The 18,868-nt window shown below is 42.5% G+C and overlaps 1 protein-coding gene across 1 annotated transcript in view; it reads left to right on the top strand.

Moving 5' to 3' along the window:
* LOC125462655 (uncharacterized) overlaps positions 1–17,285 on the top strand; it is a 49,208-nt gene extending 31,923 nt beyond the window's left edge. Inside the window, exons 9-16 of the mRNA XM_059653209.1 lie at positions 4,941–5,001; positions 5,311–5,370; positions 7,703–8,017; positions 8,168–8,488; positions 12,320–12,440; positions 14,168–14,256; positions 15,140–15,192; positions 15,774–17,285. Of these exons, the coding sequence (XP_059509192.1) occupies positions 4,941–5,001; positions 5,311–5,370; positions 7,703–8,017; positions 8,168–8,488; positions 12,320–12,440; positions 14,168–14,256; positions 15,140–15,192; positions 15,774–16,085 (1,332 nt within the window). The 3' untranslated portion in view covers positions 16,086–17,285. The remainder of the gene's footprint in view (positions 1–4,940; positions 5,002–5,310; positions 5,371–7,702; positions 8,018–8,167; positions 8,489–12,319; positions 12,441–14,167; positions 14,257–15,139; positions 15,193–15,773) is intronic.
* The last annotated feature ends 1,583 nt before the right edge of the window (positions 17,286–18,868 follow it).

The following is an 18,868-nucleotide window of genomic DNA, read 5'->3' as shown; positions in this document are numbered from 1 at the left end:
ATTCCTGTCCCTGAGCTACCCAAGTTTCTGTAGTGGCCACAACACTGGTAGCTGGGGCTAGTTTATTTTGAGGAATTTGTTTAGCATGAATGTATTAAACAGAAGGATCTATTTCTGTGCTCTCTGACCTTGTGACGCTGGATGTGAAAGTGAAGGTCATCTTATTTGGGTTTTCAATTTTTCACTTCCAGTCAGTTTTGTAATAGTTGCTTCTTCGCAAAGAATATGTCTCTGTTCCTGATCTTTGATTTCAATCACGACCAATTATCTCATGTTCTGGGGGCTCAGTGACAATCTCCTGTGAGTCTGCCTGGGAATCCCTCCCCATTCACTACACATGGTCTGAGAAGGCCCCATCTCACGATTCAAAGATCTCTGACACCAACAAACTGGATCTACATTGTCAATCCTTTACACAGCAACATCATCAATATTACTGCACAGCCTTAAATAGTCAGGGAACAAAATCCAGTGAAATTGTTCATGTGACATTTGCCAGGGGAGCAGAGAGAAGCTGCAGTTAGACGATATAAATCAGTAGCAGCAGTAAGTTTCTTTTACAGACCCTGGAGTTGATGAACGCATTTCATGGCTATTCAAACTGTTCATTTGTTAAGCTTCTTTTGTCACACAATTAACTGCACCTCATCACATTATGTTACTTTCATTTTTTAACAATTTTGAACAAAGCAATGATTCATTTTTGAAAATAGATGCAAGATGCAAGATGCAAGATGCAAGATGCAACTCGGAAACTAGAGGAGCAGCCCCTCATATTCCAACTCAGAAGCCTCCAACCCAATGACTTAAATATGGATTTTACCAATCTCCCCACCCTCAGCCTCATCTCATGACCAATTCTCCTTCTCATCCCCACCTCCTTGTCCTGACATAACCAGTCTATCTTCTCTCCCACCTAAAAGCTCCTCCCACATCACCGACCAATCCCCACCCCGCTCTATCTGAACTCAACTATCACCATCCCACCTACCTTTGTCAGCCCCACCCTTCCTCTCTCTATTTATTTCCCAGCTCCCTTCCCACCACCCCCAACCACTTCTGAAGAAGGGTTGCAACCCGATACGTCAACTTTCCTGCTCTTCTGATGCTGCCTGACCTGCTGTGTTCCTGCAGCTCCACACTGTGTTATCTTTAAATTATGTTGAAGTTATGTCTCTACGACATCTCTCCAGAAAGCAGGAGTTGTCAACAAATGAATTCAACAAAATCTATTCTTTACGAAAAATCCTGAGGTTCCATTTGTGAGGAGTGCTTTCTTGGTTCTCTGCAAGTGAGACTCAGATGAAGCTGAATATTATCTGATCGCTCAATAGGAAGTGACTATATCTGTGAAGTCTCTTCAGCAGCAACAACAATAAGAGACCAACAATAACACAAACATCTTTATGATCTAAGTCTGTTGGTAAAAGGTAGTCATTGGATGGATGGAGAACTTAGAGCACTCAGAATTATTCTTGTAAAGGCCATGACACCCACGTAATGTTTTCTCATGTACGTTGTGACCGAAACAGAACAAATCACCAGGACACTGAAGAGCACCCAGCGTATCACATTCCAGACACTGAAACTGGGCTAACTCGACAAAATACAAAATCATTTGTAGGAAACAAGTCTGCTTTATGTTTCAAACATTTATCCACTGTTTACAGGACAATCTTCGTTTATTGTGGCAGAGTAAAGCTGCCCAGCTCAGAGAGATAAGTGGGGAAACTGAACGACTGTTTAATTTCTGAATGACATTAACAATAGACAAAGGTGAATTGAAACGAGGTTCAGTAGCTTGTCCTGTATTGCACATCACAACGTGATACTTGATCATTATATGTTAAATAGTCGGATATTTCTGGTACAATACTACAACAGCGAGGGCCTAGTCAGTGAGTAAGAAACTCAGAATAGCATCATCCCGCAGTGCTCCTTGCACTTTCTAACAGGCAAGTTTTAACCAGCTGGAACCAGACAGATAGCCTTTCACCATCTCAGTTTGAGAACAAGGTGCAACTCCACAGATCTGAGGAAGAGAAGCTGACAGAGAATGTAATGTCCCTGTCAGTGCTACTGCAGAATACCCCGAGTTTTCAAAAACTGCCATTTCTTTGCTTTGAAAACTACACCACCATGAGCAGAGATCAATGATAAAGCATTTAACTTTAATGCTGAAAACTGCACTTGAATCAGTGAGATGGCAAACAGAAAATTGTGACTTTCTATTATAGATTTCCAATTTCATGAACAGCAACATTGTCAGGAAGGTAACAGGATGGCATTGTATAAAATCAGCCACCATTTCCATTCTAATAAATTATAGCCTGAAATTGGAAATTATTGAAAACTCTTATGCAAAATGATATATTATTACTTGGAATCAATGCTAATGGGAATACTGACAATGACCACCTTTTTGTCGAGTTAGCCCAGTTTCAGTGTCTGGAATGTGATACGCTGGGTGCTCTTCAGTGTCCTGGTGATTTGTTCTGTTTCGGTCACAACGTACATGAGAAAACATTACGTGGGTGTCATGGCCTTTACAAGAATAATTCCGAGTGCTCTAAGTTCTCCATCCATGAAATGCCACTGGATGGAGATCTTTCCGAAGCAGAAGACAAAGTTTGAGAAGAATGGGTTGACCATTTGAGACTGAGATGAGAAGGAATTTCATTGCTTAGAGGGCGATGATCTGTTGGAATCCTGTGCCCCAGAGAGCCCTGGGGGCTCCAGCTTTGAATATACTCAAAACAGAGGTCAATACATTTCTAGCTAATAAAGATATAGAGGGACATGGGAACAGGTTTGTGAGAAGATTTTGAATAGGACTGGCCGTGTATCCATTGGAATCGAGAAGACTGAGAGGTTAGCTTATTGAAACTTGCAAGGCATGATGGGAAAAGTGCAGAACGCATGATCCCCCTTGTGGGTGAGACTTGGATCAGAGGCCATCATCTCAGCCGATGCATACATTTGAGTTCGAGACGAGGAGAATTTGTTTTTATCTCTGAGATGCTGTGAACCTGTAGTATTAGTTGCCAAAGAGGATTGACGAGGCTCTGCCATTAATTGCACTCAAGACTGAGATAGACAGGTTTTTAATCAGTCAGTGAATCAAGAGTTACGGGAAAAGGTAGGAAAGTGGGATTGAGGGTGAGGAGATCAGCCATGATCCAGTTGAATGGCAGAGCAGACTCGATGGTTTGAATGGCGCAGTTTTGTTCCAATGTCTTATGTCTTCACCTATTTCCTCAGTCACCTGATCACCAGCACAACTACAGGGACACATTAACTCTCTGTAATACAATGGTCTTCGATGTGTACAAGCAGCATTGATATGTATTAGTTTTCCAGAACATGTGCAATGGGGGATGAGGAAGGAGAAGTTCATCACAAGCTTTCATCATTTAACTGCCATATCCACAATTCGAATCAAAATTAACATGAAAAATAAGGCATTATGGATGTGAGTTTGCTCGCTGAGCTGGAAGGTTAGTTTTCAGATGTTTCGTCACCATTCTAGGTAACACCATCAGTGAGCCTCCGACAAAGTCATCATCAGTGATCCTTCGTCGGAGGCTCACTGATGATGTTACCTAGTATGGTGACGAAACGTCTGAAAACTAACCTTCCAGTTCAGCGAGCAAACTCACATACAGAACCTCAACCTGAGCTACAAATCTTCTCAAAACTTGCTATAAGGCATTATACTCTGTTTAAGTGTTTCCGATGTTTCTTTCCAGTTCCTCATTGAATCTGATGCTCTCAGCTTGACCAAAGTGGGAAAGTGCAGATTCCCAGCTCCTGTGACATTTGCTGAAAATTTGCTTCTTGTTTGAATATTCATGTTCTATCTCACATTGGACATTTCTGTGTGAGAAAAGAGATCTTGCCATAAAATGATTTTGGGTTTATGTAATGGGAAAAGAACAAAAAACTGAAATGGTAACTATCACCACCAAGTTGAATAATTGCCTTTGATTAATATTTGTTTGTGAAATGTAACACTGTAGCAATGTAAAATTGCACACGTTCAGGTTGTGAAATGGTTTTAAGCCAGAACAGTCACTTGCAAACTGCTGAGTGCCCGTCCAACAGGATGTGGCTTTGACACTGAGCAAGTCACTTTACAGGATTCCTGACAATTTGATCGGATATTCGTCACTTTGATAATAAGAGCTGCATTCACTGTTGCATCACAGAGTCTGATTTTTGAATCTTGTCATATTTTTCCAACTGATTCTAAGGTGCCCATATCATAAGGGGCTGGGAGGTCCCTGCTCTCTATTTCTGGCCCTCAGGCACTGATGACCTAATGTCAGAGGGATTTCATCCACGCTGAGGGAATAACCCCCAAATGTTTCCAACTGTTCTACAGGAGATTACCCGATGTACTGTTTCTGTTTCCCAGACAGAACATTGCGATGGTCCTCACTGGTTCAGTCTCTGGGTAACAACTCCAGTGACTCTCCTTCTATATTAAGCATTAAGGTGGGAGCATTGCCTTCAGCATTGTGGGTGGGGGTTAGCAGAGTTGGTGCAGGGTGTCAGCCCCTTTGACCTTCTCAAAGGTGAAACCCAGCATGATTCACCAGGCTCAGTCTTCATCAACCATGTCCTGGGAAATACAAAGCCCCATATTAGGCAGTTCACCAGAGGGACCCTCACCTTGGAATTGAAGCTCACTCCCAGTTATTGAAACACAGATCACTTCTCCCAGAACTGTCTCTCTGTCAGTTGAGTTCCTTTATCTGCCTGAAATCAGCCTCATTACTTGTTTACTTGGGTCTTGTACAAGTGGAGCAGAGAGTGCCCTTCTCTTGCATATCCAGGAGCTCAGATCATGACACAATAATTATTCAGCACTCACAACAGGAGGCACAATTTGCAAAAAAAGACTAAATATTCAAATCAATTCTATTTTTTAACTGCAGGATGAATTTTTACAAAAGAAATCTGGATTTCAAAAACTGTTGGAATTTCTACCATGGGAGAGTAAGCCCCAGTTTTCATTCACCTGAGAATTCAGTCTAAACACTGAGCTTCAGTCACTGCTATCCTCACACCTGACTCTTGAAATGTCTTGATTTCAGAATTTTTTATTCAGTTGATGAAAATTAGTTTAGTTTTTCTGTTAAGCATAGCTGACAGGACAAAAATTTCTTCAGGGTTAAATTGCATAATCTGATATACAGTAGTTTCAAAAGTTGGCTTTCTATATCCTCTTCCTCATTTACATTCTTGTAGACATTGTATTACTCACTTATTTCAGTGAGAAACAAGAGCTGTGAGGCTGACATCAAGAACTGATCTTTGTGAATAAAACGATGTGGACTGTGATTCTCCTCATTTGTTCCATTCCTGGTGAGTGACCATCTGAGACGTTTATTTCAATAATTAATACTTATTAAAGTCTACCGCATGGTTTATACGGTATAGAGATGTTTAGATATTTGGAGACACATAAACGCACAAAGGAACAGCATGTTGACACAGCAGGTCGCATCTTTATTGCTTTGATAAATGCTGAGAGTTTGGGTCATTCTCCAGCACATTTTCCAAAGGAATGTGCATTCTCACAAAGCCGAACAGGTTCATCGTCAGCCTGCAAATTCTTCCAATGTGCTCATGGCAGGCAGCAAGAGTGGATGAGATTCCAGGTCAGCTTTATCCAGTGCAGTGTGATACCCCTCAAATCACACAAACTGGTCTGATGCTACGAACTGTTCCAGGAAGAACAAACTGCAGAAAACAGAAGTGCCATGTGCTTTGACTGGGGTTCAAATGAAAAAAAATGTGAAAATACATGAACAGCATCAGGAAATGTTATATCTTCTTCTGAAAATATAATAATATCACAAGACAATACCAAATACTTTACTGCTGCATCATTAATTATGAATAAACTTAAAAAAGGACAGTATAATGTTTTTTAAAGTGATTCAAATAGCATAATAATTTGAACTAGTCCAAAGTTTTTAATGTTCAACATACACTGAAAACTGGTGTGATAGTTAGCTACTAATCAAAATATCTTGGGTTTGCTTTCATTTCTTTTGCTGTTGTAGAATAATTCATTCAATATTGTTTTGCAAGGTTTTGTCAGAAAGGAAGATGGTTTGTTTATATTTCTCTTACCTTAAGAAGCCTTCTTCCTTTCTGTCTTTAACTTGAACGAAGTTTGTTTTCATGTCCATCAATTATAACAATTGTAATTGTAGCACTGCAATAAAATTATAGTTCAATATTGGCACTTCCCCTTTGTTTATAATGAAGCAAAGATGAACATGCAAAATATTAAAGTTCCCAGGGCTGCAGCTCAGTGAAATGTTACAGGAAAACTTTCTGCAACAGGTTGTGGCTCAAGCTCACCAATTTCATGTAGAATACTTTACAGACAAAAAACCGAAGCGTGCCTCTGTGTTCAGCAATCCCCTTCAAGACTTCCTTTTACAATAAGAACTCTAATTTGTGACATCCATCAGCTTTAATTGTTCATGCATTTTCTCCCTTTCTCCTTTCATCTCAACCACTTCATAGGATTTTAAAATCCTATCTATAATTTCAGTTGAGAATTGTTTCCCTCACAATCACACATCTCTTGAGGTAAAATCTACCCAGACATAAACAGGCTGCTCCTTTTCCACACCAGGACACAATGTGGCAGCAATCTAAACATTTTCTGATGAAGTGTCTCTCCAGAACAATCAGTAGATTACTTCTGTTATTTTACTCTCCTTACAGTGACAACAATGTTTGATTACAAATAATTCTGCCTTTACTGCCCTCAGGTTTCTGCACATTGCCCATAGATCACAGAATTCCCACAGTGCAGAAACTTGCCATTCGGTCAAACAACTACACAACAGTCTGAGCAGCATCCCAGTCCCATTCCGCTCCCCTATCCCTGTAGCCCTGCATTACCCAAGGTTAATGCATCTAACCTACTCATCCCTGAACATTATGGGCAAATTAGCATGGCCAATCCACTGAATTTGCACAGCTTTGAACTGTGGGCAGAAACAGCAGCATCCAATGGAAACCCATGCAGGCACAGGAAGAACATGCAAACTTCACACACGGTCACTCAAGATTGGAAAAGGAACAGGGTCCCTGGTGCCATGAAGCATCAGTGCAAACCACTGAGCCACTGTGACATCTGTGATCTAGCTTCACATTTGTGAACTGTCCCTTGCTGAACTTCAAATCCCTCCTTTAACTCCTTGAGGGGTCGCATAATCTTCCTGAGTCACTTATTCTACCTGCCCTTTCAAAACCTGGCAATTCAGCCCCTGAACACACCATGATTCTACACACTCCCCTCTCCTCCCTGGATGAAACCCTCCTTCTCCGGTCAGAACAAGGACCCTCCAGCCCCTGTAGCCTCCTTCACACTAATCCCCAGCTGACTCCAATCCAGGCCTGTCACTCAGGTTGCTCTTCAGGAGTTACACTGCAATGATGTCACACACAGTGGACTTAGAGCCAACATCATTCAGCACAAACCCAATTTCAAGGCTGCCTCTAAGCTTGGCGCAATGGGTACGACTGTTTAAATTATCCCCTGTGAATGTGGAACACCCTGACATTTTGATAAGGGTTTATATTAATTATTATCTTCATCATAAACCAGATAGACTGCAATGTTAAGCACTTCTTTAGAAATTTCCAAATCTCTGAAATATTTTCTCCTCAGTTTCAGATGCTTTATGGGCAAAGAGATCCATGACAGGAATTTTGGGAAGAGAGATCACAATACATTGCCGCTACGAAGCACAGCGGTACCAGTCACACATTAAATATTGGTGTCACGGATGGTCTCGTCAGTGTAATGTTATAGCAGCAACAAACTGGGCAAATGGGAGAATATCAATCACTGATAACAAAGCACATGGAATATTTCTTGTTACAATGAAGAACCTTCAATGGGGAGATGCAGGATGGTACAGCTGTGGGATTGAGGCTCCAGGACTTGACCCAATGTTTTATGTACAGCTGCACATCTCAGAAGGTACATATGTCTCACTGATATTATTTCAATTTTTAATTCTGCTGATATGTCTGATCAAAGCTTTATCCAGGAAACAAGATAACAAAGTGATGGAGGATATTTGATTTTTCGATGGCAGTCAATTCCTCAACAATTGTTTCTTTCCCACAGAAGATGTCTCTGCTCCTGAACTTCGATTTTTGTCACAACCAAATTCCTCATGTTTTGGGGGCTCAGTGACAATCTCCTGTGAGTCTGCCCGTGGATCCCTCCCCATTCACTACACGTGGTCTGAGAAGACTCCATCTCAAGATTCAAAGATCTCTGACACCAATAAACTGGATCTATGTTGTCAATCCTTCACACAGCAACATCAGTATTACTGCACAGCCTCAAATACTCAGGGAACAAAATCCAGTGAAATTGTTCATGTGTCAGTCAACAATTTAGCAGAGAAGAGCAGCAGGTATATAATACTCATCGACAGCATCAGTAAGTGTGAAGCAAACAAGATGATTTATTTTTTACTGAATGTCTGTTGAAACCAGAGATAATGGGAACTGCAGATGCTGGAAAATCCAAGATAACAGAGTGTGAAGCTGGATGAACACAGCAGGCCAAGCAGCATCTCAGGAGCACACTCCTTGCCTGCTGTGTTCATTCAGCTTCACACTTTGTTATCTTGTCTGTGTTTTATCTCACTCAGTAAGACGGCAATTGATAAAACTCACACCATTTGTTTCATTACCAGTCTGAACAAAACCAACTGTTAGCATTGTACTTCAAAAATGAGCAGGTATATAAAATATTCCCCACAGCATGGATAAACATTGTACAATTTCCAATAATCCACAAAAATTAAAATAGTTTTAGATTGATGAACAATTTAAATGTTCCTACCAGATGGAATTATCAAACTCAGTGCATGACAGTTCTGTCCAGATTTTGGACAGATGTTGGATATGGATTGGAGGTGAGTTGTACAAATGAAATATATGAAAGTATTGACTGCAGGCATTTCCTGATATACTCTCGTGTTTGAGCTGTCAGAGAAGGAGCAGCTCAGCATCAAGTAGCGATGATACACATAAACTGTATTTGTAACTATCAGCAGCGGCTTAGGTGGCTGCTCTCTAACATTTATCACAAACATGCTGTGTGTTCAAGTTCCCCTTTGGGGTTAAAATGCAGCTGGATATCACTGCCCAGCAGAGAGAGGGAATGCTGTGCTCTTGCAGCTGAGACAGTGTCAATGAGGTAATAAACTGAGAACGTGTTCACCCTTTGGGTATGGCATCATTTGTAAACTATTTGCAGAATGGAGGTTTTCCTGCTTAAAAGCAAGCATTCATTCCTCAATCAATGTAGATAAAAAAAGTCAGATTTTTGTCAGAATTACTTCAATTTTGTTCGCTGCATGCAAATTAACTTCTACATATTTGCTGCATTACAACTGTTTGCTTCCTTCAACTAAGCACTTCATCGAATGTGAGGTATTTTAGTGTCTCCTAAGATCCTGTAAGGCACTATTTGGATCGTTAATGTCCTTTCGGGGAGGAAACATGCAGCCTTTCCCAGCTCTAGTCTACATGTGACTCCGGCAATGTGCTTGATTCTTAGATGCCCTCTTCAAAGGCCTATAGAGCCAATCAGACAGAGATAATTCAGCACGGGCAGCAAAAGCTGGTCAACAAAGAATAAACAATAAAAAATTACCAATGTAGTTGTTACAATGCAACCCTCCCAAGCCATGTTGTCTGTGAACTCCATGGAGATGTGGAACCTCATTTGGCTGTCTCATGGATTGTCACAGATCAGCCAATGGGAAATCACTGGCAGGTTATGTGTCTGTGGCTGGGGTTTCATATTATTCCTGAAAGCGTGGAAAATTGACCGCAAGAGGGTGGAATTGACCGCAGCCAACATCAATAAGCAACAGCTTCATTTGAAACTCATGGTTTTATAAAGTGAGATATCTGTGTTGTCGTTTCCAGCCCAAAGCCCTTAACAGAACCCAGATATAAAGACATCAAATCTCAGATTTGGAAAAGATAGTAAAAAAATTGTGTGGGTGGAACCACTGAACGTGGGAGAGATACTAAACCAAACTTTCACATCAGTTTTTACTGTGGATAAAAACACAGATGCTGGGGATGTCAGCGATATAAATAACAGTCCAAGATAATAAAGTGTGAAGCTGGATGAACACAGCAGGCCAAGCAGCATCTCAGGAGCACAAAAGCTGACGTTTCGGGCCTAGACCATTCATCAGAGAGGGGGATGGGGTGAGGGTTCTGGAATAAATAGGGAGAGGGGGAGGGGGACCGAAGATGGAGAGAAAAGAAGATAGGTGGAGAGGAGAGTATAGATGGGGAGGTAGGGAGGGGATAGGTCAGTCCAGGGAACAACTACACCTCCCAGTCGCAAACCATTTCAACGCCCCCTCCCATTCTTTAGATGACATGTCCATCATGGGCCTCCTGCAGTGCCACAATGATGCCACCCGAAGGTTGCAGGAACTGCAACTCATATTCCACTTGGGAACCCTGCAGCCCAATGGTATCAATGTGGACTTCACCAGCTTCAAAATCTCCCCTTCCCCCACCGCATCCCAAAACCAGCCCAGTTCATCCCCTCCCCCCACTGCATCACACAACCAGCCCAGCTCTTCCCCTCCACCCACTGCATCCCAAAACCAGCCCAGCCTGTCTCTGCTTCCCTAACCTGTTCTTCCTCTTACCCATCCCTTCCTCCCACCTCAAGCCGCACCTCCATTTCCTACCCACTAACCTCATCCCACCTCCTTGACCTGTCCATCTTCCCTGGACTGACCTATCCCCTCCCTACCTCCCCACCTATACTCTCCTCTCCACCTATCTTCTTTTCTCTCCATCTTCGGTCCGCCTCCCCCTCTCTCCCTATTTATTCCAGAACCCTCACCCCATTCCCCTCTCTGATGAAGCGTCTATGCCCTAAACATCAGCTTTTGTGCTCCTGAGATGCTGCTGGGCCTGCTGTGTTCATCGAGCTTCACACTTTATTATCTTGGATTCTCCAGCATCTGCAGTTCCCATTATCTCTAAATAACAGTCCACGTGACAGAAGAGGAAGTGCTGAAGGTCTTAAAAAACACAGAGATAAGAAAATCACTGGGATCTGATCAAACATATCCTGGGACATTGTGGGATGTTAGAGATGAAATTGTGGGACTCTGAGCAAAGATATTTGCATCATCCACAGTCACGGTTGAGGTGCCTGCGGACTGGAGGCTGGCTAATATTGTGCCTTTATTTCAGCAAGACTGTGATGAGAAGCCTGGGGACTACAGGCCTGTGAGCCTGACATGAGTGTTGGATAAGTTATTGGAGGAGATTCTGAGAGATAGGATTCATAAGCAATTGGAGAGTGGAGGACTGTTTAGGGTTAATCAGCGTGGCTTTGTGTGCGGAAAGTTGTGCCTTACAAACTTGTTTTGAGCTTTTTGAGGATATAACAAAAAAGATTGATGAGGACAGAGCAGTAGGCTTTGTCGACATAGACTTCAGTCACAAGGCTCCTCAAGGTAGCCAAATTTGTAAAGTTAGATCACATAGGATTGAGGGTGATCTTGCCAATTGGATACGAAATTGGCTTGACAGCAGGAGACAGAGCAGAAACTTTATTATTGTGCTGAAGAGGCTTCAGAAGAGATTTACCAGGATGTTGCCAGGATTGTGGGTTTGTGTTATAAGGAAGGCCTGGATAGGCTGGGACTTTTTCCCTTGGAGCTTAGGAGGTTGAGCTGTAAAATTATAAAGGCTTATGCAATCATGAGGGGCGTAGATAAGGTGAACAGCAATGGTCTTTTCCGAGGGTGGGAGAGTTCAAATGAGAGGGAATATTTTTAAAGTGAGAGAAAAAAGATTTAAAAGGGACCAAAGGGGCAATTATTCACAAAGTGGTTACTTCATGTGTGGATGGGGACATTGTTAATGAAGGCATAGTTACAACATTTAAAGATATTTGAATTTGTAGATGAATAGAAGAGGTTTGAAGGGATAAGGGCCTAATGCAGACTAGTGGGACGAGTTTAATTTGAAAAACTGAGTCAGCATGGTCTTGTTGAACTGAAGGGTCTGTTCCTGCACTGTATGACTCAATGACTCTATAAAATTATCAGTAGAACGAGGTCACTTGTAGGTGTTACTGTGATCAGAGAAGGGGAAATAATGTTTCACACAGGCTTTTATATAAGTAATGAACCTCCATTTGTTCATTATGTCCTCTTAGATAATTACAAGTGAAAATGAGGTGTATCTGAATATCATTTCCTTGTTTCAACAGAACAAAGATATATTTGTAACATTTCTCCAACAATATCACTGACTACTACACATTCCCAAAATACAAATACAAGTTCTTCTCTCAGTCAAAAGCAAACCTCAGAAGATAAACACTCTGAAAGGTATGATATTCTTTGTTTTGAATTCTTGTGCGAGATTAATAATGTTGTTTAACAACATTGGCCAAACGAGTGAAAGTCATTTGTTATTTTGGAAATGAAAATGGTGCTGGGTTTATATCAGGCTGCTGTGTTAGTTTCACATTGAAGGTCCAATTGTTTTTGAAAAGTACAATTGGAGAACATTGTTTCTATTTTGCTGACCTTCAGGCTGCATTGCTCTTCTTCATTACTTCACAATTAAACCACATGGAGTGTGATTCACTGTGCTTGCCAAACCTACCTTGCTGCTGTGTGTTCTGGAGTGACATTTCAGGGTAGTTTCATTCCTGCTAGTGAAAAGGAATATTTGAAGTGATATATCTGCACAGTGACAGGGAGCTTTCAGCGTTAGCCTTTCGCAGCAACTTATCCACCAGAGCTGTTGGAAATAAGCAGCAGGAACTGTGAGTGTGATATAAACAGAGTAAATAATTCTTTGAAGTTACAAAGGTGATGAAGAGAAAATGTCAAATAAGCGCCAGTGACAAACAGAGAATATCGGAAACGCACAGTGATTCAGTCCACATTTGTGCAGAAGTAGATCAGTGCAGAATTCTTCACAATTCTAGACCACGTCCGAAATTAAACAAACCTGTCTGATCATATTTTTCTCATAACTTCTGATTTTCACTCCGGTCTCGAGCATGTTTAGTCCATTTGTTTTTAACCAGATAATATTCTGTGGTACAAAAAGCATTGTAAGTCTACAAATTTTATTTTAGGCCATAATTTGTCAGTGTCCTGGTAAGTCACAGCGCCAGGGACCTGGGTTCAATTCCACACTCGGGTAATTGTGTGTGTGCAGTTTCCATATTTTCCCCGTGTCTGTGTGGCTTTCCTCTGTGTGCTCTGGTTTTAATCCCACAGACCAAAGATGTGCAGGTTCGGTGGATTGGCCTTGCCAAACTGACCATTGGGTCCAGGGATTTGTAGGCTACTTGGATGAGCCATGGGAAAGAGGGTAAGGGGATTGCATCTGGGTGAGATGCTCTTTGGACGGTTTGTGGGACTTGATGGGCTGAATAGCCTGTTTCAACACTAGAAATTCTGTGATTCTATGATCTATATGTCACTAGCGTAAATGTATGTAAATGAAGATCATCTGAATCTAATATCCATTCTTGAAGCTGTTGTTGCCGATTTTCAGTGGCTAGCTGGTGCACTTTTATTCCATTTTTACTCAGTGAAATTTACCACATTTTTAAAAAGGTTCAGTGGTGGTACATTTACCTTCTACACCAACGGTTGTGAGGTCACTTCTCCTTCAGAGACTTGGGCACGTTATCAATGCTGAGCCTCCAGAGCAGTACTGAGAGAGTGCCACAATGTGGTGGCACTGCCTTCCCTCTGTGATCAATCCAGGCCCCAGCTGCCCCTCTCAGGGGAATGTGGCAGATCTCTTGGCGAAATTCATAGAAGAGCAGGGCCATTCTCCGTGGAGACCTGGGCAATGTGTTCCCTTTACCAATTCCAAATTACATCTTCATACATCTAATTATTGTTTTGGGAGCATGTTGTGAGCAAATTGAATACCATGTTTGCCATTGCAACATTTAATATAACGATTACATTCCCTGCAGTACTTTTGGATGTCGTGAGGTGATGAAAATCTTTCTTAATTTATTTTTTTGCGTCAAATGGCCAAGAATCAATTGTGAACAAACACTTTTCTATTCTCTCTATCACAGTCTGATTTACATTGTACTCGGTGTGCTGGGGGCCATTCTGGTTGTTTTTGCTGTGTCTCTAATTTTGTACCTGAGGCAAATGGACAAGGGTGAGTTTTGATTTCTCTTCAATCATTTCATTGTATCCCAATAGCTTGCAATTGGATATAAATAGTGTATCAGAATTAGATCTTCTGATGGCTAGACAGCTGACATTCCAGTACAGTCAGGAGCAGCATGTGGAGACTCTGAAGATTCCCCATTGTAGCAGATACTGAAGAAATTCCCCGGAAAATTGAATTTTTATTTTTATTCATTCACGGGATGAGGGCATCACTGGCTAGACAGCATTTATTGCCCATCCCTAATTGCCCAGAGGGCAGTTAAGAGTCAATCACATTGCTGTGGGTCTGAAGTCACATGTCGGCCAGACCAGGAAAGGATAGCAGTTTCATTCCCGAGAGGACATGAGTTAATTAGATGGGTTTTTCCTGACAATCGAGTCATGGTCATTATTAGCTTCTTAATTCCAGATATTTAGGGAATTCAAATTCCACATCTGCCATGGCAGGATTAGAACCTGGGACCCCAGAATATTATGTGGGTCTCTAGGTTAACAGTCCAGTGGCCATACCACTAGGCCATCACCTCCCCACTAGACAATTCCTCAACACTTGGGACCATCCATTTATTTCAGAGGTATCCAATGAAATTAAGTAAAATTGTTATTCAGTGAAAGTGAGATGAATAAAAACATGGTCTAACTTCTGAGTAACTATTCAGCTGACCCCAGACTTACTGCACGTGGCCCCAAGTACAACTTCCCAAGACTCCTTACAGCCCTCACCCTCATGTTGGGAATCATGGGTGCAATGGTGATGAATGTAGTCCAGTACATATTTATGCACACTGCAATACATGTTCAGCTTAAAGATTTTAAACATTAAACATTCCTGTTAAATTTGCTTGAATGATTGTATTTTAATATTTCAGGTATATTCTGCATCATGCATCAACAAAGAGATAAGACTTTTAATGATGACCTGGTAAGGATAATAAATATTAACTTGCTGAATACGGGTTAGAAAGTTGCAGAAAAGGGATTTACAGCACAGAAATTAGTAATTCAGTCCAGCTGTTGCTCTTATGCTCCACGCAAGACTTCTCCCACTCCTCTTCATCAACGTCCAACTCCAGTCTTCTTTACATGTTTATTAAGTTATCTCTTAAATAAAACAATACAACTTGACTCAACTCTTCCATTGGAAAGAAGCAGAGAATTCAGGAGAAAGCTTGTTATCTGAAAAGTGTCAAAATGTGGAACCTATTGCCATGAGGGGTCCATGAGGCAAATAGAATAATTCCATGTAGAAGGGCAGCTGGATAAGCACATGAGTGTGAAATGAATACCATTTGTTGATGAGATTGGATGAAAATGGGAGGAGGAGGCTCAGTAGGAGAATTACTACAGTACAGGTTTGAATTGTCTATTTTGCACTGTAAATAATTTTTATTATCTTCTGACACTGTATATAGATTAGTAATAATCATGAAATCACTTTCTCTTTGTAAAAGCACAAATCATGATTGAAGTGAATCAAAAATACGTTTTTTTTTTCAATTTTAGGAATTGGCATCAGTGGAAAAGAACATGGTATACGCAAACATAAACCACATTCAAACGAACACAGCAAACAGACAGAGAGAGAGAAGGGACAATCTGAAAAATGATGAAATCATGTATTCAGCATTGGAATTTCAAAAGAAATCTTCATCAGTGAGAGGTGGGCTGGCAAGGCACACAGTTGACAACTCAAACAGTGTCATCTACAGTGACCTCAATTTACCAAACCAGCCACTAAAGGGGAATAAGAAAGCCCCACGACTCATTCCTGCTCAGGGATCTGAAACGGTAGTTTATGCTGATATTGGAATTTAGGAAAAAACATGATGAGATGTTTGTACTGCTCATTGTTTCTTCTTACTTTGCAATGCAGTTATTTTAAATTTCATCTATTGTCAGCTTCCCGCAAATTTAGTTTGTCCAGCTCCTGCAGATTTGCTCCGTACAATTCCATACTCCTTCCAATTTGTTTTCCTCAGCAAATGGAATCAATTTACCTTCAGTTCCTGAGTCCAGGCCATTTGCATAAATTAGGAAGAGTAGAATACCAAGGTGTTTGGCAACACAATCAGTCCCCATTTCCCCTTTTCCCCTAACTCCACCTTCTGATCACAGATTCCAGGTTCAAACCCCGCTCCTAGAGCTCAGTTCAAAAATCAAGCTTCACACCCAACATGGTTCGGTTGGATACTAATAATCGTGTGTAAAAAAACCAAACTTGAAAAGGGAACATCAATTTTTACAGCACAAGAAGGGGGTGCCAATTTGTTTGGATCGTGGCTGACATGGAGATGCAGCAGGGACTGTTAACCATCAATTTAGCTGATTAAACTCAGACCAGGCAAGCATGCTCTGACTAATTAAGTGAATTAATTAATGAATAGCAGTTTGCACGATCCTCTCTCTGAGATGTCAGGATATATTCATTTAATGCAGAAGGGGCCCAGTGTGGGAATGTGTGTGGCTTCTAGCATGCACAAATGAATTACCCTGCAAGCCCAATGGATCATCTGACATTGGTTTCTGAGCACAAACAGAACTCTTCAGTAAACATTGTTCAATAGCAGAATCATGTCTAATGTTGGATGTGGCAGTCTGGGATTACAGTATGGGCCAGTTAACGTGATTGTCTCACTCCTGACCTGCAGTGTTGTCTGATATCATCAGCCAAATGTTCGGATGTACAGTCCATACATTTGGCATCACACCGACATTAAAGATAATATTCCACAGTATTACAGGATTATGAGAATTGGGAAATTGAACTGTTTGGACATTATTGGAGTGAAGAGGGATCTTAGAAGTGATTTCTTGAAAAATATGAAAAGTCAAGGCAAACCTTTTTTTTACTGTATACTGGAAAAGTTAATAATTTTGCGAAATAGACAACTTAAAGGGAGGTAAAATATTGTACTTATGGCCTAAATGATTTAACAAACTTAAAGAGAAATCCTCAGGCCTATGCTATCAGAGATAATGGGAACTGCAGATGCTGGAGAATCCAAGACAACAAAATGTGACGCTGGATGAACACAGCAGGCCAAGCAGCATCTCAGGAGCACAAAAGCTGACGTTTCGGGCCTAGACCCTTCATCAGAGAGGGGGATGGGGTGAGGGTTCTGGAATAAATAGGGAGAGAGGGGGAGGTGGACCGAAGATGGAGAGAAAAGAAGATTGGTGGAGAGGAGAGTATAGGTGGGGAGGTAGGGAGGGGATAGGTCAGTCCAGGGAAGACGGACAGGTCATGGAGGTGGGATGAGGTTAGTAGGTAGATGGGGGTGCGGCTTGGGGTGGGAGGAAGGGATGGGTGAGAGGAAGAACAGGTTAGGGAGGCAGAGACAGGTTGGACTGGTTTTGGGTGGAGGGGAAGAGCTGGGCTGGTTGTGTGGTGCAGTGGGGGGAGGGGACGAACTGGGCTGGTTTAGGGATGCAGTTGGGGAAGGGGAGATTTTGAAACTGGTGAAGTCCACATTGATATCATTAGGCTGCAGGGTTCCCAGGCGGAATATGAGTTGCTGTTCCTGCAACCTTCTGGTGGCATCATTGTGGCACTGCAGGAGGCCCATGATGGACATGTCATCTAAAGAATGGGAGGGGGAGGGGAAATGGTTGCCATGGGCACCCGCATCGGCCCCAGCTATGCCTGCCTCTTTGTAGGTTACGTGGAACAGTCCCTCTTCCGCACCTACACAGGCCCCAAACCCCACCTCTTCCTCCGGTACATTGATGACTGTATCGGCGCCGCCTCATGCTCCCCGGAGGAGCTCGAACAGTTCATCCACTTCACCAACACCTTCCACCCAACCTTCAGTTCACTTGGGCCATCTCCAGCACATTCCTCACCTTCCTGGACCTCTCAGTCTCCATCTCAGGCAACCAGCTTGCAACTGATGTCCATTTCAAGCCCACCGACTCCCACAGCTACCTAGAATACACCTCCTCCCACCCACCCTCCTGCAAAAATTCCATCCCCTATTCCCAATTCCACTGCCTCCGCCGCATCTGCTCCCGCACATCCCAGATGTCCAAGTTCTTCCAGGACCGCAACTTTCCCCCCACAGTGGTCTAGAATGCCCTTGACCGCGTCTCCCGCATTTCCCACAACACATCCCTCCACCCCGCCCCCGCCACAACCGCCCAAAGAGGATCCCCCTCGTTCTCACACACCACCCCACCAACCTCCAGATACAACGCATCATCCTCTGACACTTCCGCCATCTACAATCCGACTCCACCACCCAAGACATTTTTCCATCCCCACCCCTGTCTGCTTTCCGGAGAGACCACTCTCTCCGTGACTCCCTTGTTCGCTCCACACTGCCCTCCAACCCCACCACACCCGGCACCTTCCCCTGCAACCACCGGAAATGCTACACTTGCCCCCACACCTCCTCCCTCACCCCCATCCCAGGCCCCAAGATGACATTCCACATTAAGCAGAGGTTCACCTGCACATCTGCCAATGTGGTATACTGCATCCACTGTACCCGGTGTGGCTTCCTCTACATTGGGGAAACCAAGCGGAGGCTTGGAGACCGCTTTGCAGAACACCTCCGCTCAGTTCGCAACAAACTACTGCACCTCCCAGTCGCAAACCA

Source organism: Stegostoma tigrinum, chromosome 21 (assembly GCF_030684315.1).
Source record: "Stegostoma tigrinum isolate sSteTig4 chromosome 21, sSteTig4.hap1, whole genome shotgun sequence".
Lineage (NCBI taxonomy): Eukaryota > Metazoa > Chordata > Chondrichthyes > Orectolobiformes > Stegostomatidae > Stegostoma > Stegostoma tigrinum.
The sequence above is the reverse complement of the archived record's forward strand: the minus strand, read 5'-3'. Positions and strand labels throughout refer to the sequence as shown.